At 45.8% G+C, this 26,983-nt stretch overlaps 1 protein-coding gene across 1 annotated transcript in view; it reads left to right on the forward strand.

Moving 5' to 3' along the window:
* DUSP16 (dual specificity phosphatase 16) overlaps positions 1–26,983 on the forward strand; it is an 82,731-nt gene that overhangs the window by 23,123 nt on the left and 32,625 nt on the right. The window contains exons 4-5 of the mRNA XM_030841405.2: positions 14,668–15,258; positions 16,253–16,391. Of these exons, the coding sequence (XP_030697265.1) occupies positions 15,031–15,258; positions 16,253–16,391 (367 nt within the window). The 5' untranslated portion in view covers positions 14,668–15,030. The remainder of the gene's footprint in view (positions 1–14,667; positions 15,259–16,252; positions 16,392–26,983) is intronic.

Here is a 26,983-nt window from a genome sequence, read left to right on the forward strand (position 1 = left end):
AATACTTCCCCATTCATCCTGTGTTATTAGCTTTTTAGTCAATGTTCCAGTTTACAAAGTACCGCTCTTCCACATACTCACTGTGTTCTCGCAGCGACTCAGTGAAGCAGACCCGCTTCTGCTCCCAGGGTTCCGCAGTCTTCGTGAGTGTTCTGTGAAGGCTTGTCGCCTCACCGCTTGGTCCTCTGCTTTGTTCGTGGCTATTTGTAACCGCGTGGCGGGCTGGCCTTTTGATGAGGCCCCTCCTCTTCACAGCCACACGCATCAGGCGTTTAAAAGGGTGTGTTATTTTTCATCTTTTGAAATCTGTTGCTTTCTGTGCCTTTCAGGAGCCTATTAAAATTTGCAAAATGTTTGGTTAAGCTCTGTAGGGTTATGGAAAGCCCTGTTCATAGAAACTCTAGTCTCTGTTCCACCACTGACGAATTGTGTGACTTTGGGCAAATACTTCACATTTTGTAAATGGATATTATTAACCTACCAGAAGGCAGGCACTAGACTAAATGGACGTCCTGCTTCAGCTGTGAGAGTCGGATGGTCTCTGGCTGACTGCCCATTCCTCCATTACTGGCAGTTCCTGTTGCCATTATGTTCAGTTCAAACACAGCTTTCACACCTTTCTGTCCTCCAGGTGAGAGAGACTGAAGATCAGTAGGTCTTGACAACTCATTGAATGTGAACATTGAGAGACCCCGTCGTGTCTTTTTTTTTAAAAAAATAAATTTATTTATTTATTTTTGGCTGCGTTGGGTCCTCGTTGCTGCGCGCGGGCTTTCTCGTTGCAGCAAGCGGGGGCTACTCTGCTGCGGTGCACGGGCTTCTCATTGCGGTGGCTTCTCTTGTTGCGGAGCACGGGCTCTAGGTGCGCGGGCTTCAGTAGTTGTGGCAGTTGGGCTTCAGTTGTTGTGGCTCGCGGGCTTAGTTGCTCCGCGGCATGTGGGATCTTCCCAGCCCAGGGCTCAAACTCGTGTCCCCTGCATTGGCAGTCGGATTCTTAACCACTGTACCACCAGGGAAGTCCCCCAAATGTGTCTTGAGGGCATTGTCTTTCAAACTTAAAGATGTACTTAAAAATGACCCTAAGAAACTTCTGGAGCATTTGTCAAAAATACAAATTCACAGTCTCCACTCCATACCCTAAGAATGGATCTTCAGGGGTGGGGCCTGGGTGATTATTTTTTTATCAAGTTCCTAAGTAATTCTTGTGATTAAACAGAAGTGGGAAGTTGCTCTCTAGGGAATTGAATATAGTAGGCACTCAGTAAATGAACACATGTCTATTCTACTAACCCATTTCATTTTTCTTCCTGTAGTTTTACAGATTAAAGTCCACAATCCTAGAATTCAGAAAAACAAACACTATTTGCAGGAGAAAAAACTAAACATTGGCTGCACTGTACTTAGTGCTCTGTGATGCTTACGTGTGTTGATAGCAAATGTGATAGGTTTCTTTTGAACCTATTTGGGAATCTAGGCAGAAGGATGAAACAGTAGAGCTGTACGAACATTATTCTTAGGCTCTATGCCATGGACTACATTTTAGATGAGATGGTGAAATTGGATATTGTGGTTTTTAAGTCAGTGAGTTACTTAATAGACAGGCCTGTGGTCCGCTTTACACTAAGTTCACTTGTGGCAGGCATACTGTATTTGTAATCATTTTGCTTTTAATTTTAATTTTGAATATATGGTCTTTGATACTGAAGGTTACATTTGGAAAAGGAACATTGCCCTGTACTAAGCCGTATATACTTACATTGCTTTGTCTGGAATGCATTTGCAGGCCATGTGCCTTGGAGCACGGTTGTCACAGGGATGTGTAATTACATTTTAAAAATCTCTTTAATTTTTTCAGACTACTGAGTCACTGTTGGATAAATCCCATGATTCTGTATTAAAACTTATTTTGGTTAATGATTCCTACAAAATAATTTTTACTTAGCTAATGCAGAGAATAGGCCCCAGTACCTCGACTTCCAAATCTTCTTTCCTTCTCTGAACAGCATGAGAATGACATGAGTTATGACTGATTAAAACTATATAGTTTTAATTTTCTGTTGCAAAAGTTTTATATACATATACACTCATATATAATGGAAAATTGGGAAATTACTGAAAAATATTCAGTATATAGAAGCAAGTCACCCATAATGCCAACATCGGACTTCACCTCTGCTTACATTCTGCTTTACATAATTTTGACCTTCTACTATGTCTAGTTCTTTTGGTTTCTCAACAGGCCCTGACTAGTAAAACTTGAACTTGTACATGTTGCTCATTCTGCTTGATATCGGTTCATCTGAAGCAAGGACAGAATGGGTATTGAGATATTTTCAGATGATGTCCTCATGGTGGAATAATTTAATAATGAAGTCTCAGCAGCCCTTTGCATGGGCACTTTCAGTCAGGAAGTACGCTATTTCATGAAGGTGTTTTGTGCCCGGCGTGCTGCCTTGGATTTTGACCCTCCCAGCCTCTTGGATCTTTCTTTTCCTGTCAGATTTTACAGTCACCCTCCTAGGCAGAGCCCATCCTCAGATCACTAGAACCGTAAAGGTGATAACTGGTTAGTCTCCTTTCTCCTGTTTTCTCCTTTCAATCCCTACAAGGCTCCTAGAGAGACATTCCTCTGTGATGTTCTCCTGTTCTGCTCCTGAAGCTCGCGGTGGCTTCGACGGCTGTAGACGTCCAGGTGTGTCAGCAGCGGCCCTTCCTACTTCACCAGCTTATCCGTTACTCGCCGAGGCAGTCTGTGCTCTGGCCGGGAAAAGCTGTGCACGGCCCCTCCCTCTGCCTTTGCTCCTGCATTGCCTTCACCTGCAGTTTTCTTCCCTCTTCTCTCTTGCAGTTCATGTCCCTGTTTTCCTTCAGAACGCCGGGAAGCCTTCCTCTCTGAGCTGCTGTACATCTGCCAGCACATTATCATTTTGTGTTTGTCCAAATGTCATTTTTTAAAACTATTTACTCAACCATTTAACATCAGGGACCTGCCATCTCTTCTGTTTTTCCCACAGTGCCCTGCATTGGTTTAGACATCTAAGTTAATTTAACTTAAACCAATACAGACTTTGGTATTTTTCAGAGAGGGAAAGTGAGGCTTTGGTAGGAAGGTGTTCCCTGCTGCATGCGGCATGCCGGCACCCGACCGGTGTCACGCCAGAGTTGATGGAGGGAGAAGATGACAGAACAACGTATTAAAAAAGAAAAAAAAAATAGCAAATAGAAACATCATCCTCTCCAACTTTCATCATAGAGCAAGTATTTTGTGAGAAATTTCTTTTTTTTTTTTTTGGCCCTCATGGTTATTTATTTTATTCTGTGGGTTATAATCCATTACTATTTATTTTGCTATTCAAATTGTGCGGGAAATCCTTTTTTAAAAATTAGCCAATAGAGTCACTGGGAGCAGAGCTAAGAGGCCGGCCGTCGTTTAGGTCTCCTCTCTGCCTTTTCTTGTTTCTCTTGGAAGGTCCTCGGGCTGGGGTTTGTGCTCACCCGAGGCTGGGGGTGGAGGAAACAGGCAGGGTGGGCGGGGATGCTGCTGACACAGGTGCCGGCAGGCTCCGGATGAAGACAGCTCTGTCCACACGTGCTTCAGACCCAAGCCCTCCGTTACAAAATAATTCAGATCTTGTTAGTTTCTAGATAATCTGGTGGGAAGACACTGAGCGTTTGTATTGTCTTCCTCTGAGGTTTAGGTAGGGATTTAACTTTTAGTGTCTAGATCATCAGGGCATTTGAGGGCTAGTGAAAATGTAAGATCCCGAAGTAATCATCTCTACTCAGTACGACCACGGATGAAATAACCTCACTGGAAAATTTTACCTCTCTCCTCCGAAATACAAATTTTTATTCTAAGGTAACAAATAATCAGAAGATTTTAAAGGTTGACAAAACACCTGAATCCACGGAAGTGTGGGTCAAAGCAGGCTGGAGCAGTGATGACTCTTCACTGTAACAGCAACACATGTAGGGCCTTGGCAGTTCCCCCCGAAAAAGAAAATTAATGATTAATGATAAGGGGTAAACCTTAGAAAGGAAGAGGCTGGGTTTTAATACCAAGGAGAGAAATTAAGGTGAATGTGAAGGGAGAGAGGGAGTGAGAAAGAAACATCAAGGCATCTGAGCACCGGTCAGGGCACAGAAGTTGCCATTTGGTGATGTGTGTTAGAGCCAAGTTATAGGACAAAGATAGAAGGTGGAAAGGACAGAGCGGAAAAAGTAACTACAGGTGAGGACAGGACACAGTCAGGCTCCCATCTCGGGAGCATCTTGGGCTGCTCTGCGGTCTCCTTCTATCTTGTGGCGCTATGATTCTTCGGCCCAGGTCCTGGCCCTGTCACCCGCTTTGCCCTGTGGTGCAGCCTCCTGACACCAGTGACTCCCCGGGCCTCAGAAGGGGAAGCGTGAAGACAGATGCAGTGACTTAAATTAGCCCGGGAGCCTGGAGGGAACAGCGATGCTGCCTCTGCCCCTTCCTCTGCCCCTCCTCCAACCTCCCTCCCTTTCTTTCTTCCTTACCTGGTAGCGTAACAGTCCCAGAGGGGAATCCTGCAAATTCTGGGGCTGGCAGAGAAGCGGGAGTCATTGTCTTGGAGCAATGGAAATCCTCCACCACAAAGGAAATTGTCTGCTCACCATGCTTTTTGAGGAGCCATCGTCCAGGAGTTACGTTTTAACTTGTCTGTTGGAGGATGCAGACTGACTCCTCAACGTGACTGCCCGATGATCACATCCGCCCTGCTACTCTGTCCTTGTCAGGGCAACTTGCTAAGACCTGAGATGCGCTGACGGCGATCTCATCATATCCCTAGATAATCCTTAGATGTTACGTGATCACAGGTGAGGAAACAACAGCCTGGAGGATGTGACTCTTGCTGTGACAGTTTTGCATCTTCGTAGAGGAGCTGAACTTAGGAACAAGGTCTCCTGAGTCTTGGTCCACAGGTTTGTTTTGTTGTGTTTTGTTTTGTTTAAACAATACACCATAAAACCTCGCTTGTTTCTAAGTTCCTAGGGTTGGTTTTGGCATCAAGGGGAAAAGAAACTGAGCCGGCCTAGGATGGAGGTGGTTGGCACAGAGAGACAGACAGGAGCCTGTGGTGGAGGATTTTGTGATTGTCGAGCTTCGTAGCTGCCGCTTTCACTGTCAGTGGAGCGGAGCAGGGGGCCGGCAGCTACCCCTGGCCTGGCTGGTGTCCCATTTTTGAGGCCCCAGGGTTATTTTTAGCCTCAGGGCCTTGGAAGCAGGTGTGGTCCAGGCTTGAAGGCCACGCCTGGAATCTGTTCAAGTCTTGTGCACGTCTGTTTAGGAGCTGAGGACAGTGACGGGGCCGCTTAGCGACTCTGTGAAAAGAATTTGTGCTTTTCCAGTGAGGAGTAAAAGTCACACGGTGTTTCATTTGCGATGCTTTAGGTAGGTTTGTTTTGGAAACTTTATAAATTGAAATACATTTTAAGAGTGGTAGGGAATATATTAGAAAGCTAGCTACGAGTCCTTTGTATACAGAAAAAAAACCCTTGGGTATTAAAAGAGTTACACCTCAGCGGACCCTTTTTAAAAGTCCAGGTTTATAGCCACAAGTGTGTAATTTAAAATTTAATTTTTCTCACCCCCCCCAAACGTTATTGTTATTAAAATAATCCTTTGTAAGTCCTTTTGTGAAGTAGAGGTTCAGCTTTTTACCTTGAGAGTAAACATCAGCTTCCCTATATCGCGTTTGTTGATATTCTTGCTTTGCCCAAACCCACAGTTTTTTGTCGTCGTTGTGTGTGTGTGTGTATACATTTTTTTTTTTTTTTTTTTGTCCGTGCCACGCGGCTTGTGGGATCTTAGTTCCCTGTCCAGGGATCGAACCTGGGCCCAAGGCAGTGAAAGCACCGAGTCCTAACCGCTGAACTGCCAGGAAATTCCCAGCCCACACTTTTCTTGACAGCGCTGTTCAGGAGGGCTAGAGCCCCCAGGACCCGGGTCTGCGTGGATGTCATGCCCTTTCTCTAACTTTTTTTCTGCACTTTCCGATATTATGGGAAAGAAAAGAATATAATAAATGTTACCCTTACCCAAGCAAAACTGTTATGACATTTTTGAATATATATATGTTCGTGTGTTTGTATATATGCGGGTGTTTGAGGTTCTGCTTTACCTACTGTTCTGTACTTTGATTTTACTCTCTTTATATATCATGATTATCTTTCATTGTTGGTCATGTTTACTTTGGTCGTAATATCTTTAGTAATTTAGCTCTTTGTCAGGAAAGTACACCTGTTAGATAGTGGAATTTTGCTGTTTGGGGGTAGGTGGGCTAACTGTGGTGCATGGATAAAGATGACAAGTTTATATTAGCATTACCTACCCCCCTGAATACAGTAATCTCTCTTACAAAGACCTTGTGGTAAGGATTCGATACACCTTCTGACAAGGAGAGCTCCTTGAAAGCATTTTTCTTTATTTTAACGTAAACCTCCTTTGAATGATCTCCTTGTTGTATCGCTCTCTTCAAGTATGCGTCTTGTTCAGCATGTCTTTGATGTTTTCCTACATCCTGTTATAAAGCCAAGATTCTGTTGTTAGGCACTACCCATTTGTGGAGTTGGAAGAATTGTATTAAATTAGCATTAATAGTAATCTTCCTTGTTACAGTGTTTCTTTTTATTTCTTTGCCAAGTAATGCACTAACATAGGAGCCACAGCTTCTTCCTTTGTAGTTTTGAGGAAGAAACTATACTAAACTTTCTTGTGTGTTTGTGTGTGTGTGTATATATTTTACGCTTAAGTTAAAGGTTCAAGTGACTAAAACTGCTTCATTTCCAAAAGATACAACCATAGTTCTGAAGGAAGACTGAACACCTGCCACATCTTTTCCTGGCATTTGCCCAATTCAGCATTACCTTGGTCAACATATTCATTGGCCTCAAGCCCTCACATAGAGAACTAGTCTCCCAGGCGTCCACGTAGCCATCTTCCACCTCCCTCATGGGCTTTACTTGACCATCAGAGCAAGGACTTCTCTGACTACTCTGTTTAAAACTTTAACCCCTCCACCTCCGTTCTCCTTCTTCTTTCCCTGCTTAATTTTTTCTCCACGGCACTGATCACCATCTCTCACGCGACACGTTTTGTTGTTGTTGCTGTTTATTGTGCATCTCGTCATTCAGTTAGAAACTCCAGGAGGACAAGAGATTTTGCCTCGTTCGTTTTGGTTGCATTTCCACAGCAGTGCCTGACACTTATTAGGTGCCCGATAACCATTTGTTAGTTGACTGAATGAGCTGCAGTAGGCCTGACAGATGCTCGGGAGAACCAGGATGTACCAATTATTCCCCAGCTAACATTCTGAATCTCTCCTCCCCTGCCTCCAGGCCAGCTTTATTGCAAATATCCTGGCACAACGGGTTCTCCTCAGCTCTCAGATTAAACCAGCCTCTGGCCACATTCCTCTTGCCAGCCACTCCATCCAGGGGTCCTTCATTCCCACCCCCTCAAGACTACTGCTTCTGGGGGTGTAGAGTCCCTCGTTTTCAGGCAGGGTGCCAGGAGGAAGCTTTAAGTGCAGAAGGGTAAGTGAGGGAGCCCTGGGGCAGGAGCGTGTCGGGGATGGATAACTGGCGTGGAGGCAGGAAGGAGGAGGGGGGGAGGGGGGAGGGGGTGGAGTGGGGCGGAGAGCTCAGGTGGGTCAGGGAGGCGGAAGCTGGTAGAACAGGTGACCATGAACGGGAGGCTTCCGTTGAGCCAGTTCCAGGAGCGCAGTGCCCTTCCTCAGTAGAAACTTGGGGAAGGCTTCTCCCAGATCTGGACTCTGCCTGGGCCGGTCTGTGTCTGCAGCAGAGGCCTTGTATCGGGTCTCTGAAGGATGGCTACTCTTCCAGCCTTTGTCTGTGGACCCTTGAGATGCGTGTAAACAGCCTGAGCCTCTGATGAGAGCGGGTTCTTCCTACGGTGCTGTGAGTTGCTGAGAGACGGTCGTTGGATTTTTCCAGTGCTGACAAATGTCTCCACGCCTAGCTCTGCCTAGACAGTGATTCAAGCAACCTCTATCCCGTTATCGCCACCACTAGTCAGGTTGCGTCCTCTATGCTGGGGTAAGAAAATATGGCCAAGGCAGGAATAGGTGACTGAGAAGTGCATTAAGCTCGTGTAGCCCTCTTGGCTTTGGTGAGGATGGTTTCGGGGTTTGTTTTTGTTTCTTTATGGCATACGTTTTACCAAATACCAGACCTCAGAATTTCTGTCAGGGTTAACCCGCAGCGTGTGAGGCAGAGAAGCGTTAATCAACGTAGGATTAAAATGGTCCGAGTCCAGGATGCTCAAGCTTCTGGACATCATGGCTGCCTTTTTTCCCTTTTGATTTGTTGAGTTTTTTTTTTTTTTTTTAATTTATTTATTCATTTATTTATTTTTGGCTGTGCTGGGTCTTCGTTTCTGTGCGAGGGCTTTCTCTAGTTGTGACAAGCGGGGGTCACTCTTCATCGTGGTGCGCAGGCCTCTCACTGTCGCGGCCTCTCTTGCTGCGGAGCACAGGCTCCAGACGCACAGAGCTCAGTATGTTGAGTTTTTCTCTTACTAATAGTCTGTGTGTAAGGCTCTGCTGAAAGCCTGTTTGGTGTATCCTGTTGCCTATTTCTTCAGTTTTACTGGAGGAAAAAAAAAATTTAAGACTGGCTTGTAGTTTAATAGCTAAACTACAAGCCAGTCTTAAACTTCTCACCTGATTATATGCTTTCCATAAATTCTCTGAGAATCTGAACTTGAGCTGAAGCCCAACCAGACAAGGCTCGGTCACTGTCCTCAGCTTTGGGGTCCTTTCCCCTTTCCTGAGAATTCCTTTGAAAAAGGAAGGTTTTAAAATGGAACTGGGGGGTGGGATGGGGGGCAGCCTGTGGGCCCGGATGTGGGCACCGGGGCAGCTGTGCCGGCGACAGCCCCAGAGGGAGAATCGTGTGCGAGAAAGGGCCTCACCTCTTTCCTGGTGGGATAGACCCAGTGCAGTGTGACCCGCCGAGAAGCCAGGATCGTATCTGGGAAGTCGAAAAGAATAACGCCTCATCTGAGAAGAGGAGGGAGACGCTTACCAGTCATTTAAAAACGACCTCAGTCTTTAAAACATTTGCTGGTTGGACACTAGCTTTAAAGGCTGCAAGTCAAGTAAAGGCTGCAGTCAAAACAGAACACTTTTCCTCTCTGCTGATTACTCTAATGGCAAACACTGGTTCTTAGCCAGTTGAGCTTTATTTAGTTCTTTTAATTACATTGATCATCAAAATAGTCTCAGACTTAACAGTTCTCCCACATAACTAATTCAGTGGTATTCTTTAGTCCATTGACACTCTTGCGAAGTTGGATGTAGCGTGAGTTTGAAGAAATAACACTCTCCTAATTTCCATTATAAAGTCATAGATGCATTTCCATAGGTAACCGAATGGAATCTCAAACGTAAGTTACACAGAAAACCTTCAAATATTGTATGTTAGGGTGAAAGGTTCTTACACAGTTTATGTTAGTATTAAATGTTATAAAATAGGAAACGTAAATTGTTTGCTGAAATGTAAAATATACCACAATTGGCCCTTCTTTAGGGGATCTGCCCACGTTGTTCCCTGATGTGTGTATTTTGTTATGCTAATATATTGCCTCTGCCTCTCTCCATCTTTTCATAAAGTCTTTTAAATCCTTTATTTCTGAAACTAGGATACTTTGTAAATATTTGTTTAGTGGACCTGGTTAAGGTTACTAGTCTTCGGTATAATAAATACTGACCTTTTTTAAAATTAAATTAAATTTAATTTTTAATTTTTTTAACATCTTTATTGGAGTATAATTGCTTTACAATGGTGTGTTAGTTTCTGCTTTATAACAAAGTGAATCAGTTATACATATGTCCCCATATCTCTTCCCTTATTTTTTTTTTCTAAATAGAAAACTCTCTTATATGTATATAGAAGGGTTATGTCACTGTCTTCTGAAGGCTGGCTGCCTCCTAGATTTTCTCGATGGTGGACTAGGACGTCCCATCACCCTTCTCTTGAGAAGAGTGTCTCTGCTGCCCCAGCCCCATCTCCTGGGTAGCATCGTGGTCCAGGGCTCCCTCAGCACGATCCCCAGGCAGCCCAGAGGGCAGCCCAGGTGGGAGACCTTGAACAGCGCTCTGAGGTCTGCAGGGATGGGGTGGCAGCAGAGTGACGCGGCTGAAGGCCTTGACCTTCAGCGGCCCCATGGCCTCCATACAGGGAGCTTGTGGTGCCGCCCTCTCTTTGGGTGGGAATAGCCCAGGTTGCAGCAGGTTGTCCTTTAAGAGATAAATTTCGTGCTTCCTTGAACATGAGTGTCACATTTTACATTTCCCTTGAGTCAGAGTAGCTCCAGAGGATACTCTCCCATTAGGATGCCGTAAAGCAGCTTGCTGACCCTTCAAGCACATTGTCGTGAATTACTCCTCAGCCTTTTGGTCCTCAGGTAAACAGCCGATTGGGTGTAATGCTAGAGGAAAGGGGGAGCTCTCTTTTTTTTTTTTTAACGTCTTTATTGGAGTATGATTGCTTTACAATGGTGTGTTAGTTTCTGCTTTATAACGAAGTGAATCAGCTATACATATACATATATCCGATATCTCTTCCCTCTTGTGTCTCCCTCCCTCCCACCTTCCCTATCCCACCCCTCTAGGTGGTCACAAAGCACCCAGCTGATCTCCCTGTGCTATGCGGCTGCTTCCCGCTAGCTAGCTATTTTACATTTGATAGTGTATATATGTCAGTGCCACTCTCTCACTTCGTCACAGCTTACCCTTCCCCCTCCCCATGTCCTCAAGTCCATTGTCTAGTAGGTCCGTGTCTTTATTCCTGTCCTGCCCCTAGGTTCTTCAGAACCTTTTTTTTTTTTTTTTTTTAGATTCCATATATATGTGTTAGCATACGGTATTTGTTTTTCTCTTTCTGACTTACTTCACTCTGTATGACAGACTCTAGGTCCATCCACCTCACTACAGGTAACTTAGTTTCATTTCTCTTTATGGTTGAGTAATATTCCATTGTATATATGTGCCACATCTTCTTTATCCATTCATCTGTTGATGGACACTTAGGTTGCTTCCATGTCCTGGCTATTGTAAATAGAGCTGCAGTGTACATGACTCTTTTTGAATTATGGTTGGGAGTTGTCTTTTAAGGTTAAGTATTTCTACATGTTTTATTTAGATTTCCAAAAGTGCATGTATGGGAGACCCATGGATATATAGGTTGTATTACATTCTAATTAAATTTGGAAAAAATCAAATTGGAGTATTTTAAGTGAAAGAAAAAGCAGGATGTGTAACAGTACTGTGTATCCAGTTGAACAGAGAAGGAAAAGGAAAAGAATATATAGTGTTTTATTCTATTTTCATTTTAAAAAATCTTTGGAAGAAATCAGAAGAAACTATTAACAGTGTTTACCAGTTAGAGGGCCAGAGAGGACCTGGGCAGGCGGAGGACAAGGGCGGGAGAAGGATTTTCAATGTGCTCATTTTTTTCACTTAAATGTATTTGTTGGACTTTGAATATAATGGCAATTTTAACAGCTTTATTGAAATATAGTGGACAAACATTGGATGGATAAAGTATATGTATTCATAGTGTGTATACAGTTTTCTATTTTTTATTTTTTTTGAGCCATGTGACTATACTCTGTATTAAAAATAGAAAGAAATTAATTAAAACTTTTAAAATTGTCTAAGAAAATAGGTAAATAGCAAAGCTGGCCTGCCCTGGGCTTTGCTATATGCACTTGGGCCCCTGTGTTCCATCTAAAAATTTGTATGCCTTCTGACTTCTTGAAGAGATTTTGGGGTAAGATGAGCTTGTTGGGGTGCCAACTATCAAATATTCTCCTGTCATCTCTTAAATCCTACTTGATGCAAGAGATTCCGAGAACAAAACTATCACAGATGCGTCCCTGATCTCAGCGTGTTGACCTTCTTCGGAAAGAACAGTGAATGGAGAGAAATTTCTAAATTAGAGCTGTAGCCTAGGATGCGGTCTTCCCCAGAATTCTGTAGCTGCAAGTGAACGAGGTTTAAGGCTGTTGTTACCTCACCTTCCACAGCCCCTTGGCAGCCTCGGCCTCCTCTATAGTCACCTGGGACCTCAGAACATCAGATGTTGCGCATGAAGTTGCTGTCAGAGGGCTCCAGCTGGCCGCAGGACAATGTGAAAGGCGTAACTTTATCCCCAGTTCACCTTCACTGTTTTGTTTCAGCTACATCCTCATGTCAGGGTCACTTTGACCAGACCTCTTCTTGGTCAGGGAAAGGGTCTTTTTCTATCCGGAACGACCGACTCTGGTTCTCTGGGGAGGAATGACCGTTTTCTTCCCGGTGAACCTGTTGGCCGCAGCCTGCCTTGGGTTTCAGTGATCTGGGCTTCTGAGAGTTGGCTGGAGGGAAGCAAAGATGAGAACTTTCTCACTCAGCTTTTGCATGTTTGCCGTCTTCTCCCTCCCTTTGTCCCTCGATCTGCTAACCCAGATAACTGCTTTGTCCTGCCCGGTTTGCACCACTGAGAGGAGCCAATGGGGCCCAGAGACTCAGGCCATTGTTGGCATCCACTTGCTCCCGTTCTCGGGTTTCCACTTTCTGCGCTGCCCGGGCTCCCGCGTGGACAAGTCACGTCACTCTGTCTCAGCGCAGCTTCATTGTGGGGACAGGTTCTTAGGAAAACAGGGTAACCCGGGAGTGGGAGCCCCGGTGAGGGAGTCAGGCCATCCGAGCCCAGGACCTTGCGTGGCTGTGAACTGTGTCACCGAGCAGTCAGGACTTGAGTCAGAAATACCCTGGGTAGGTGCTGTGCGAATGTGCATTGGTTGATTGAGTAGGACAAATTCTCTGCTCTGGTTTCTTCAGTCGAAGGTAGAGATGACTTTTGTGCTTCATTGCCATTAAGCTGTACTAAAAATAATACATCCGTATAATGAAGATACGAAATGGACAAATAATGTGTTATGTGGAGCTGATTTGTGAGACGTGAGGCTAGACGCGATGGCTTCTCAGGTGCCTTCTAACGCCGTGGATGTCTGGCTCCATGAGAAGCGGCACAGCCTGGCTGAAGCCGGACTGTAGCAGGATGGAATTGCCCCGTCTTTATCTGCTGAGGGATGCCTTTCAGATTCCAGATGCAAGGCAGCTCTGTTCACCATTGGCATCTTTACAGCATTTTTCCTCCTTTCTCTGTGTGATGACCAGTTGCTTTCTGACTTACTCTCTTTAGATAACTGACATAATTTCATCCTCAAAACAAACTTTGTGAGGAGACAAGGCCAATACTATATGTCCCTTTTAGAGATGAGGAAAGTGTGGTCAGAGGGGTTAATATGGTTTGTCCGAAGTTACGTAACAAGTACAGGGCGAGGCCACTCCTCTCTCTATCCTGTCTACTCCTACTTCTCCATGCTTCAGCTTCTAATTTCTAAGTCTGAAATTAGGAAACAGGACCCCATGATGTTTGAGGGGGCCTATCATCCTAATCCAAAATCAGTTAATCACATATGAATTATTCAGTATCTTAAATCATTTTTGGAACAAGGAGGATTTTACTAACTTGTAACAGTGTAAATTGAATATCTTATGTGCAGAACACTGTGGAAGGAAGAAATACAGTACAAAACGTCTACCATCAGGTAGTTTAACCTCCAGAAGTCGAATGCCGACAGTGGACGTCTAGTTTTATGTAGTAGGGCATTTCCTATAAGCAGAGATGGACCGGGGAGATCGGAACGTGAGAATATTGAAGGTCTGGGTGCGGGCTTAAGCTCTGGGCACAAAACTCCAACTAGCGTTAACTAGGAAATGGTCTGTCTTAGGAGTCTGGCAAGAATAAGTAAGCATCAGGTCCAGTATTAAGGGCTCTCGTATGCCTGGGTTGCTGACCTAGAGTCCAAGGTCAAGGTGTGAGATTTTCTGAGGCTGGGAATCAGTGAGTCTCTTAAAAATGAGGTACAAGAAGAAGCGAACTGGAAGCGGAGGACCGGCCAGGATCTTAGCTGTGAGTCGGCCTGGGGCGGAGTGGATGCCTCACAGGCCCCCAGCAGCTAGTTCAGCACTTGGTGTGACAAGTACATCAGTCATTGCCCCTCCTCTTCCTTAAAAGGCAGCCGAAATTTACAGAACCTCCCATTTTCCTGCCTCTTCTTCCTGAGGGTAGTTTCAAGGAATGCTCACAGCACACACACTCCATTTATCATAGTAATTCTCAAGCCATCAGGAAAGGTTTTTATGTCCTGACAACGTCAGATTGCTAACCTGATCTTAGGTGGTTGTTTTTTGTGCTATTTTCAAGAAATAAGCAAATAAAAGCTGGAATAAAAATGCTTGGACTGGCTTTTTACAGCTCTTTTCATTTCATACTGTAAATCAAGTAGTTCTGGGCCCCCAGGTGATTATATATAATTCATGACTCTGTCTTGTTTTGTCATCTTTGAGTTTTTATATTTTGCGGTGAAAGCGAATCATCATTAGTACGTTTCCTGAAGCCATACCTACTTGTCCTTTTTGTTTGTTTGTTCAAATGAAACAGTGCATCAAGTATGGAATTAGATTAATGGGGTAAATATTATGAATCATACACTCCCTCTAATCCGATGCTCTTTCTTTTTCTGACCCCCGTGTTTTGTTTTCCGTCTGTCATTCTCTCTCCATGTAGGCTTTTCAGCCCCATGTAAAGCTGTTGGCGCGAGGGAACAGAGGTAAAGAATGATGTAATGCACTGGCTGCCCCAAAGCATCTTTTGTTGGAATGGTTATTCCAGTCATCTCTTTATGAATCAAGTGTGAGGGGCTGCTTTGTGGCAGGAGGCCTCTGCGAGAGCACATCAACTGGAAAGAGAAAGAGACATTCACTTGGAGGGCTCTTGCTGAAAATGGGTTTAACTCTCCTCTTGCCAGTCGCCACCAGCCTGACCTCATACATTTCAGTACAATGGAGTGGCTGAGCCTTTGAGCACACCACCATTACATCATCGTGGCAAATTAAAGGAGGAGGTGGGAAAAGAGGACTTATTGTTGTCATGGCCCATGAGATGATTGGAACTCAAATTGTTACTGAGAGGTTGGTGGCTCTGCTGGAAAGTGGAACGGAAAAAGTGCTGCTAATTGATAGCCGGCCATTTGTGGAATACAATACGTCCCACATTTTGGAAGCCATTAATATCAACTGCTCCAAGCTTATGAAGCGAAGGTTGCAACAGGACAAAGTGTTAATTACAGAGCTCATCCAGCACTCAGCCAAACATAAGGTACATGCTTGCTTGTTTTTTCCTTTTTAAAATAAATGGACCTGCTGAATGGGGAATCATTTTAAATGAAGCCTCATTTTTAAGGGGAGAAAGTAATTTGAGGAAGTTTGGGTTGCTTTTTCTAAACGTTGATACCTTATGCTACCTCAGAATAATTCACTAATTGTAGACACTGTCACACCTCAGGATGTTTCTAAGCTACACAGAAAGCTTAACTTGTTTTTATTTGATCCAGTGCTCTGTTTCCCTATTAATGCTAAAAATTGTTTTATTAATTTAACACAAATAAAAAGTTATGTCTAATACAGTATATTATATAATACTCAATTGTTAGCCATTATATAATAGTATATAATATTGTTTGTATATTATTAATAACTAATACATGGTTTTATGTTGTTTACAAATGTACTGAAAGGAAATCGTTCTTTTCAAGTGCCTTGACGAGAAAGTAGAAACGAATTATATTACAAGTGTTTTTTATTTGTGGGAAGTTAAGGTAATGGTCAGAATTTAAGGATCTTCAAGGAGAGTTTTTCTTAGGATACCAGGCTGTCAGCTTTGTGGTAGGTAAGGCTGTTTGTTTTGTTCAGGAATAAAAATGAGTTCGTGCTTTAATCTTACGAAAAGCTGATTTGTTACCGAGTAGAAACCATTTAAAATGTTTCTTTAGTTCGGGCGATCGGGATCGTTACGTTTATTTTGCGTATTATTTTGTTGTACATGTTTTTACCCTGTTACCGTGTTAAGGATTTAAAACTAAGGAGTTTTGAGCACATTTACACAGAAATAGCATCAAGTTTGCCTTGCAAATGTTGATTTTTGCAAACATTTAAACCATGCATATGCTTGGTTTATCCAGTACATTTGACCACATCTCATTTTTATTCAGATTATTAAGGAAAACAGGAAGCAGTTACTTGCTTCAGCAGCAGAGGTGTATGGGATTATTATCCTCGCTTTCCTCCCTGACAGCCTCACGTTTGCATTTTAGGTCGACGTTGATTGCAGTCAGAAGGTTGTAGTTTACGATCAAAGCTCCCAAGATGTGGCCTCTCTGGCCTCAGACTGTTTTCTCACTGTACTCCTGGGTAAACTGGAGAAGAGCTTCAGCTCTGTTCACCTGCTAGCAGGTAAGGCTTGGGGTACAACTGTGAGGGCTCGCAACCTCCCTGAGCCTGTGAGTAAGCAGGGTTCCACAACGAGCTCGAAGTGCACTAGGTGGACGCAACTTTGAGGTCACGGTGTAAAATGACTTATTTATAGCTTCTGATTGATGTAACTATTCTAGTTAACCTGAATGCTGTTGTTCTTCCCCATTGGTCAGTGTATTTCTGATTTAGCTCAAATGCCTCTTCATCGGGTATTTATTAGCCAGAAGTGCCGTGTAGGTCTGTGCGCCCGTGTAGATCTACGAACACCGAATGCTCTGCATTTCAGCTCGCTCTCAGTGCCCACCCCCAAGGAGAGGACCCGCCCAGCACTCAGTGTGAACCCCTGTTAAACATTTTTGGTTGAAGTGGACTCCAGCAATAAGATCACCCATCCTGGACGTTATGTACAATGAGACAGAAAGAGAATGTGTGCGGAATATTTCTTCCAATAATCAGAGGGAAAATTTTAAAACTAACTTACGTATTTTTGTTTTGTTTTCACAACTGAAAAAAGTCTCAACTTGCAAATGCTAAGCAACCAGCTGACTTTGTAAAGCGCACGGAAAGGACTAACTATTTTATATCTGCCCTAAAGGAGGGTGGTATGGGAGTTCCATCTCATCAAATTCCAAAGCAGACTGTTCATCCTTTGCTTTCCCTGTTTGGCAGACAGCACCGAAGCCCTTTCACTCACTCTGGCTCCCAGAGCAGGGAATACAGTTTGACAATGCGCAGTAACCTTTACCACAAAGCCGCTGTGTCCAGCAGATTCTGCCACAGTGATCGGCAAGATCGCTTTTAAAAATCTGATCTAAGAAAAACAAAATATTGACAGATATTGTCACTCTCGCACCTTTCGTCTTTTGTTGCAGGGAGAGTCCGGTGAGCTTGATGTTACTGGCAACTGATGGTTAGACTGTGGACATTTCAGTTGGAAGAGAATAGGCTGAATCAGTTGTTGGTTTGTTACCACGTTTAAACTCCCTGAAGGTTTCAATGAGACTTCTGTGTCTTCATTTCTCCCTCGTCAGCTTTTGCTCCCGGTTTCAAAGAGTAAAGCATCGTTACCTGTCACTTTCAGGTCGTCTGTTGGCACACGTTTCATCTATGCTGCAATTCTGTCCTAAAGTGAAGCCAGCTCGGTCTCAGAACGGAGCTCTCAGAACTCTGTAATGGAGAATTATAGCATTAGGTTCTGTGTCTCTTGGTAGGCATGGTCTTTTACTGGGAGTGTAAGTGTGTTAAACCTGACAACTGCTATTAGAGTCCCACTCACCTCGGTTGCTGAGTTAGGAACGCAGTCGTGCTTCCTGGAGCCACTGTGAGGGACTTTACCTTGGAGCCCTATCGACGGAACCAGGGTTTTTCTTAAAGAGGGTGCACCCAGAGGGAAGGCGATTATCCCTCTTTGCTCTTGTTTGAGACGCTTTTCTCTACGGGGGCTCTGACCCGACGGCTTGGCCAGGCAGATGCTCCCGGAGGAATGAGCTCATGTCGAGTTTTAGTTACTCAAGTCGTCTCTCCTCTTTCCCGAGGAGCTCTCCCTTGTTATGTGGAAGGTTCCTTCCAGCCATGTGTGGCTTTGGGAGGGGTGCTCACTGGGCAGTAAGGAAGGAAAAGGACTCATTCTGACCCTCGAGATCAGCCCTAGGGATACGTGGGATGGTGCTGGTCAGAACCCCTGGCATCCCCACTTTGTACCGGAAATGGGTCCTAGGCCTAAAGGAAAGCCCATCGAGGCAGCTCCGAGACCACATACGTGTATTCGCAGCTCCGTCTCGTCATCCACACCCCAGAATCCTGTATTTCTTTCAGCTTAGAAGGTGGCTTCAGGGACTGAATGCCCTTGTTTGGGAGTTTCTGAGCAGCGAGATTTCTTAGGACACCTCAGAGAGGGTTCCGGACGATTAAAAGCCTCTCGGCCATCCCAAAGCTCCTGACCGGTTGGAAATTCCCTTGGTTAGTGAGCCTGTTCCTCAGAGTGGACAGAAAAGAGAGTTAGTAGAAGAGAGAGAGTGCTGGGGAAGGCGTGACCATCAGTTCTCGGCAGTGGTTTTTTTTTGTTTTGTGCTTTCGTTTTTTTGTTTTTTGCCAAGTTCCAGCAGCTGCTCTAGAGGACGTCCCAGGGATGTGGGGTAGAAGGACATATCAACACGTGTTTCTTAAATATTTTGCTTCGGGGAAAATAACTGACCTTGGAAAAGCATGCTAGCGTCCCACAGGTGCTACAGGAAATGACAGGGTTGCTGGAGACAAGTTTCACTACAAGCTGCCCCTGATGCTTTCAGCAGTTACAGATGCTTGTCGGCCCTGGGGTGGGGCTGTGTGTGATAATAGAAAGACAAAGTGGTTTCTTGGAGTGATTTCTCCATTACTTTAGAGCTTTCAGTTACTTTGAGATTGACAGGAAGAAAGTATTAGATACATCAGATGGTTTTTTTATGGTCATTATATCAGTATATGGAGTGAAGAATTGTGGCCCGAATTCCATTCACCTTCTCAGGGCCACCTTACCTAGGGAGCAGTGACTCTGGAGAAGGGGAAGAAGAGGACCTCCCCGAGGAACTGATAGAGGAAGCATCTTAATAAGCCCTTTTCCTCAAGCAAGAGGAGACCCAGACTGACCTGTGGGACCTAGTGACATGGACACTAACAACGAAGACTCCGTTTCGGGAGAGGGTTGGACTCGGGGAAGCTGCACTGGAGCTCAGTGGGCTCAGTTCTTCCCTGTGGAGCAGCAGGTTCTGCTCTGGGACAGGCTAGCCTGGTAACCTTCAGCTTCTGCCGGGGAAGGGGGTCCTGTTAAGCCACTGATTATCAGTGAGACCGGGGTCCCAAGCCTTCCAGTCCTGAAACTTAGAACCTGGGTCTGCAGTGGACTCGGCCTGTACTGGCCACATCTGCGGGCCCTACTCAGCCAGCGATCTTGACCCCTGACTGATCAACTTTCCCTCTTTTTAAGCCCGGCCAGTATTCTAAACCAAGTGATTAATATTTGACAGCCATGTGCCACATGCGAGTCTTCGATTAGTATCTTAAAATCTTAGTTAAACTTACGTTGTCATGTATCTTCTTCATTTGTTAGCTTAACCCCCCTCCTGGATTCTCTGTTTTCAAGCCGAGGACTGTGTCTTGTTCATCCCTGTGTTCCCCACAAGGCCTAGCACTTCTTCAGTTTTCAATGGATATCTGAAATATAAATGAGCTTACGTGTAGGTTTATACCATTTGTGTTTCATATGACTTATTTTATTCATTTAGTTTAATTTGTAAGTGATTAAACAGCGATGAAACTAATCTGAAAGTGTAGCGAAAACTTGAGGATATTTTGACATAAATGATTTGCGAGTTGTCTTCGTTCAGGTAGAGCAAAAATATAGCTGCTATGGGAAAAGTATCTAATACGAAAATGTTTCCATCTATTTAAGCAGATTTCAACATGATTTTAAGATCTAATAAATACGCTAGTACAGGGAATCCCCCGGCGGCCCAGTGGTTAGGACTCTGAGTTCTCAGTGCTGAGGGCCTGGGTTCAATCCCTGGTCAGGGAACTAAGATCCCACGAGCCACGTGGTGTGGCCAAAAAACAAACAAAACTCTAGTACAATTAAACAGGGCTTAAATCCTGAGCTTTGATGAGGAGCTACGAGCTCTAGAAAACCTAGTGCCACTCATAGGTGGATACAAGCCCTTGAATCCGTATGAATTGAGAACAGTTGAAATCATTTTTTTTGTACTTTAAATTGAGGGACCTCCCTGATGGCGCAGTAGATAGGAATCCACCTGCCAGTGCAGAGGACACGGCTTAAAGCCCTGGTCCGGGAAGATCCCACACGCCGCGGAGCAACTAAGCCCGTGCGCCACAACTACTGAGCCCGGGTGCCACAACTACTGAAGCTTGCGCGCCTAGAGCCCACACTTTGCAATAAGAGAAGCCACCGCAATGAGAAGCTCGCGCACCGCAGTGAAGAGTAGCCCCTGCTCGCTGCAACTAGGGGATGCCCACGTGCAGAAACCAAGACCCAACGCAGCCAAAAACAAATAAATAAATTTATTTTTAAAAAAAATTAAATTGCTTATCCTGCTTAGCCGTTAATAAGTCTCCCAGTAGTCTCCCAATAACCAAGCCAGATTAGACCATAGCATTGTTTCCCCCCCAGGGGATTAAAGGGTTTTACTATGAGTTGTAGCCTCATCTTAGCCAAAAAGAATGAACTTGGATCCCTTTGGAAAGTTGTCCCTCATCGTTGATGGATATAAACAGTTGCCAACCTTGACTTATTGATCAACTTTTTTGGTCTTGTTAACCTTCAGAAAACTAGTTCTCTCTAAAAAATAATCTTGTTTCTTGGCCTTTGTTCATTATATTACTTTATTTTACTTGCCTTTGTCTATTATCAATCTATTTCTAAGGGTGCCAGATTGAAAACAAATATATTAGAAAAAAAGAAAAACCACCGAATCTAGACTTTTTTTGCGTGTGCTGACATAGAGAAAACAGAATAAGTGGGTTCATTTAGTAGAAACAAAGATTGCTGTTCTATTATTTTCTTCTCTTTCCCCGCTGTTGTAACTCTGAGTAAAAGCAAAAGGGACCCACGAAAGTCTGCTAATTCTGCAGCACTCATTTCTACCCTGTGTTGAGGCACAGGATTGCCCTGCAGCAGAAAACCCTAACGGAATCACAGACCTCAGCCCTTTCATTTACAGACGAGGAAAATAACAGAGCCCTTGCGTGACTCTCCCCAGCTCTCCCTCTTCTCACTGTGCGCCCAGGCCCCTGTCTGCAGTAATTCCTGAGTCGCCTGGAATTCCCTCAGGAGGCTAGACTGAGAATCAGGGGTGCCCACTTCAGATCAGGCCTGTGCTTTTGTGGTAGCTCTCAGCCTCTTTTTTTTTTTTTTTTTAAACATCTTTATTGGGGTATAATTGCTTTACAATGGTGTGTTAGTTTCTGCTTTATCCCTCAGCCTCTTTGCGGACTTCAGAGTCATATTCTTACTTCACATTTTATGGGAGAAGCAACGTATGAAAACAGACTGTATATAAAATTTTTAAGCATTAAATTTTTTCAGCTGGGGGGGGAATCATCAACTAAAAGTCTACTCTGTCCTGAGCTGAAATACCACTCCGGATAATGATGGAAGATACCATTGGGGTTAGTGTCAGGCGCAGTGCTGAGGGCTCTTAGAAACATTTTGTCTCCAAACACAGCTAAGGTCTTAGATTAATGTCTGCTGTGGCTAAAGGCCAAATACGTATTTCTTTGTTTTGAGTTAGAGCTGCTACTGTAGTTAGAGCTAGGAGTGAATAAAAATGTATTTGACTCTTGACACATTTTCAGTTTAACAGGAATCTAGATGCAGTGAGCAGTTCCGTGTGGCAAATGTGCATTGCTTCAGTGGAGCCGGTTACCTTCCTAATGCAAGTAGGGCAGAACCCGGTCCTCCCGCTCACAGATGTGCTGTGCGCGCCGTTGTCATCATCCGTTCTCTCATCCAGTGTGGCGTTTCTTCTGTCCTTGTGTCTAGAGAAGGGAAATCTTCAATCCTCCCGTTTCAGATCCTGTAGTAGCTGGTAAAAGAGATTGACGTTAATGGATTCCAGTCAAAGTACTGCAGTTGTTCAGGAATTGGCTCTTCTTGTGTTTAAAGAGCTGCGGTGAGAGCCACTGAAAACAGACTAAAAATAGGTACCGTTTCGCCCACTGGCTGCCGTGTAGTTGCTGGCTCTACTTCTCAGTTTGCATGAGGTTATCTAAACTGGCCCGTCTTTTCTCCAGTTCTTACCTGCCTGTGTGGTAACAAGCCAGCCCTGTCACTCCGCAGCTACCGGTGGCTAAGACATCATGCCTGAGGCTGTGTCTTTAACAAATGGACTGCAGACCAGGCTCGAGACAGTCCCTCACCCTGACATTTGGCACAAGCTACACAGAAGCACGCTGGGTGACAGTGGTGACATCAGTCTTCCCCTGCCCTGGTCGTGTCATTTGTGTCCTGTCCATTCAGCTGGCCTCACTCACAGTGTTCGAGGGCTCCCTTGGGTGGGCCCCGGGGTGGGCCTGGGGGATGGGGTACTGGAAGAGTGCACGTCTTACCCCTGCCCTGGAGGCCCCTCGGTTAGTTTGGGGCAGCACGTCTGGAGCGGATGAAATGGAAGCAGATGACAGTGCGTCGAGTGATAAGGGGTGACTCGGTGTTGCCTGCAGGAGTTGGGGAAGGTTTGAGGGCAGCGGTGGAATTTTAATCGAACCTTGAAAAGTGAGTAAGATTTGGGTGGGGAGGGTCCTCTGTGGACTGACATCATTAAAAATGGCAGGAGTGAACACAGATTTTAGGAGGCAGCCAGGAGACTGAGTGGACTTTCTGTGACGGGAGGAAGGGGTCTTGAGAGGAAGTGCAGTCAGGCTGCGCGGGCCCTTCAGCCTGGCAGGACGAGCCTGTGCTTTGCTGGGCTGGCCTGGGGAGCCTTTGGAGGCTCGGTGACACCTGTCACCTCTTGGCCACCAGACCTTTCTTCTGGCCTCCCTGCGCTATGCTTCCAACTCAGGCCCACATCAGCCCCTCAGACCTGCCCCGGGACCCTCCTCCCTGCTCTCTCACCCTGTCTTGCTGCCTCTCTGCCCTTTCCTCGCACCCTCGCCAACGTTACGTCTCTCTTTGATATTTTCAGCGTAACTGTGATTATATCACTCCCCAGCCTAGTCTGCATCAGTGCTCTTAGGGAAAATTCCAGAACCCTTCCCCGACTCCGAAGCCCTGCAGTGACGGCTCCTGCCTGCCTCTGTGCCCTCATCTCGTGCCCCTCTCCGTCCTCAGGTTGGGGTGTGCGTGTGTGTGTGTGTGTGTGTGTGTGTGTGTGATTTTAGCACTTTAGCCTCAGGTGCCCGAGACCTGCAGCCCAGAGGCACCCTCCTCCTCCTCCAAGTGTCCCCCTCTCCCCATGTACCTGGGTGTCTCCTGCTGGATTCACGGTGGCCGTCAAGCCCCCTCCTGGCTCCCAGGCAGAGTTGGGTGTCCTCTTGTCACACGCACTCCTTTGGCCACCCACCATAATTAGCCAATTATTCATCTAATTATTTGGTTGAAGTTTGTCCCACTGAACTGTCAATTCCAGAGAGGACCTCTGTCGTGGTCACGGCTGTCCCATCAGCCAGCGCCGTGTCCGGCTCGCAGCAGTGCCCACGGCACGGCTCTGCACCCTCCTGTGGATGCCAGTGGTCTCCAGGGTTGTTTGGCTGACAAACAGGGACCCTTTCCTTCCCGCTGCTCCGCCGCATCTGCTGGGAGGTGGTGCGCTTGGCCCCGGAGGAGGACGGCTGCCAGAGTGGACACACCCCAGGGGGTCCCGGGAGGGCCTGCTCGTGGTAGATTAGGAAGCCTGAGCTTCACGGGAAAAGGCCCAAGAAGTGAGCTGTGTGGTGACCCGTGTGCAGTTCACACGTCAGGCAGATGGGACTCCGAAGGGTCGTCCTCCGGAGACCAGACTCCTATTCGCTTTTCCTCGGGACTCAGAGCATCGTCTCCCGATGGATGGTCTCATGAGGCCTTGCCCCCGACGGTCACCAGAGGCACATCCGGCAGCCGCTTCATCCTTAGCCGGGATCGGATGATAGTTGGTCCAGTGCGTTTCCTGAGAGCTGTGCCCCTGGTTCCCTGAGCCCTGGATGTCGTACCGGACTCTGTCGTCCTGAGCCGCTGAGGGAACCCACCTCTCGTGGAAAGTTCCCTGGACGTGATAGAAGCACCCTGAGGACTCACTGGGGCTGCTGGATAATGAGAGCAGAATTTACCAAGTCTCCCCTTTTAACCTTTCGTAGCAGAGAAATGTTTTCCTTGCCCTGTGCCGCTTTGCTCACCCTGAGGGTCCTCTGGGGCCTTGTGGTCAAGGAGTAGGAAGCAGGTTCTGGGCTCACACCCAGACCCGCAGAGCTTTCAGCTCTGAATGGAATCAGGAAGTCGTTTTTTTTTTTTTTTTTTGTGGTACGCGGGCCTCTTACTGTTGTGGCCTCTCCCATTGCGGAGCAACAGGCTCCAGATGCGCAGGCCCAGCGGCCATGGCTCACGGGCCCAGCCGCTCCACGGCATGTGGGATCTTCCCGGACCGGGGCACGAACCCGTGTCCCCTGCATCGGCAGGCGGACTCTCAACCACTGCGCCACCAGAGGAGCCCCAGGAAGTCCTTTTGAACACCCAAAATACACAAGACTTAATGTCCATCAACAGCTATTCATTGTATCAAGGGAGGAGTCAATAAACATTTAATTATGTGCCAAGCACTGTGCTAAATGCAGAGGTGATTGCAAAGGAGTGTGAGACACAATTCTTATGCAGACAGTTCACAGGGTATTATAGCCGGAGAGGTAAGAGGTCACCACACATACACACACACACACACACGGAAAGAGAATTCACAATTACCAGGTTAATGGTAAATTCTTACTGCTGTGTGATGGCTGTGTGTGTGTGTGTGTGTGTGTGTGTGTGTGTGTGTGTGTGTATTTTTTGGCTGCGTGGCTTGTGGGATCTTAGTTCCCTGACCAGCGATCGAGCCTGTGCTTCCTGAAGTGGACGCACGGAGCCCTGACCCCTGAACTGCCAGGGAATTCCCATGGCTATACCTTTTATAGAAGTTCTAAGTTGGCAAGACCATATTTAAATACACTGGTCAGGGAAGAATTTTTTTTAATACAGCAGAATTTTAAAAAATGCAACAGAATAGAATTGAAACTAGAGGGACTTCCCTGGTTGTTACCAGAGGCTGGAGATGAGAAAGCCCAGGTGTGGTGGGAAAACAGTAAGAAGATGAATGGGCCTGGGCCATGGTGGTGGGTAGAATAGGGACAGTGAGGGTGGACAGTAGAGTGGGATCAGGTGATGAAGGGCTTGAGTGTCTGATCAGGAATTTTGAATTGTATTCTGTGTGTATTTGGGAGCAGAGGATATATCAACACTTTATCTCAGGACCTTAATCTGGCCGCAGAGTGGAAACAAGTTGGGAAAAGGACAGACAGATCAGAGAGAGCTGTTCCTGAATTTATCTAGCAGTGCGGCATGGAGCTTGTGGGCTGGGGGTGGGGAGGAGGCGGGGACAGGCAGATGGACCTCGCAAAAGCAAGTCTGAGTGTTGGCATACCAGGCGGCTGCTGCTGAGGTGACTGGGAGAACGGGGCAGATGCGAACAGGGATACAGAACCAAAGAGAGCGAGATGTTGGCTTGGAATTTATTTTAGAAGTATCGATAAGTCTTTCAAGTAAAAATGACCAAAAGAGGATTGAAAATGTTAGGTTGGAGTTTGGGACCTCAAGCCCCCAAATGCAACCTTGGAAATCTTTGATTTTCAGGTGAACATGAGCAAAGGTGATCTCCTTAGTAACCTCCTCCTTCCATGCTGATGGAAGCAGAGGCCTTCTAGGTGCTTCCTCCTCAGGAAGCCCCAGGCTGCTGTTCGCTTGGCTGTAGCTTCACGTCTTAAGGTCACTGGAGGACCAGTCGGGTGGCCTCTGGGAACCTCTCTCCTGCTTATAGAGCTTGTTGCCTTTGCTTAGCCAAGGGTGGATTCTGGCCGTAGTTCCTTTTGATTGGTCGTTCTGGTTGTGCTGTTCAGAACAACCTTTGTTTGAAGGCAGGTATTGAGAGTCCTGCCTGGCTGTGTGTGTGTGCGTGTGTTTGTGTGTGTTGAAGAAGAGCCTCTGGGTATAGTTATGTATTGCCAATTTGAAAGATCAGTAAGAGTAAAAAATACCACTCGACATCTTCTGAGAACTCTTTACTAAACAACACTTCTGGATTTTGCCAGTCGAATTGATCTAGATAACATTATCTTGAGGAATGTAAGATTTAGACATCATGAGACACGAGAACTCTTGTAAGTTGCATTATTTTAGTATTTAGTGCTTTTTTTACGCTAGTATTTTGAAATTTTTTAATTCGTTTATCGTGTGTTTGATAACTGTGTTAATCCAAAAATCAGCTAGAGGGCTTCCCTGGTGGCGCAGTGGTTAAGAATCCGCCTGCCAGTGCAGGGGACACGGGTTCGAGCCCTGGTCCGGGAAGATCCCACATGCCGCGGAACAGCTAAGCCCGTGCACCACAACTACTGAGCCTGCGATCTAGAGCCCACGAGCCACAACTGATGAGCCCGTGAGCCACAACTACTGAGCCCGCGATCTAGGGCCCACGAGCCACAACTGATGAGCCCGTGAGCCACAACTACTGAGCCCGCACGCCACAACGAAGAATAGCTGCTGCTCACCGCAACTAGAGAAAGGCCCATGTGCAGCAATGAAGACCCAAAGCAGCCAAAATAAATAAATAAATAAATTTATTTATTTAAAAAAAAGAGAGATGGGATTGTTTTGTTTAAAAAAAAATTAGCTAGAATGTCCCATTCCCCAGCTGTGCCAGGGGATAGGTTGTTCTCATACAGAGTGAGCTTTTTTGGGGGTGTTACTTATGGGGCAAGTTTTACGAGTTGGAGGCTACTTCTCAGGCTTCCTGGAGGATCTCCACAGAAATGCATGTCTGTCCACCATCCTGTCAGGTGGATGGAGGAGATGGAATGAGAGTTTA

The sequence above is a fragment of the Globicephala melas genome, chromosome 10, assembly GCF_963455315.2.
Source record: "Globicephala melas chromosome 10, mGloMel1.2, whole genome shotgun sequence".
Lineage (NCBI taxonomy): Eukaryota > Metazoa > Chordata > Mammalia > Artiodactyla > Delphinidae > Globicephala > Globicephala melas.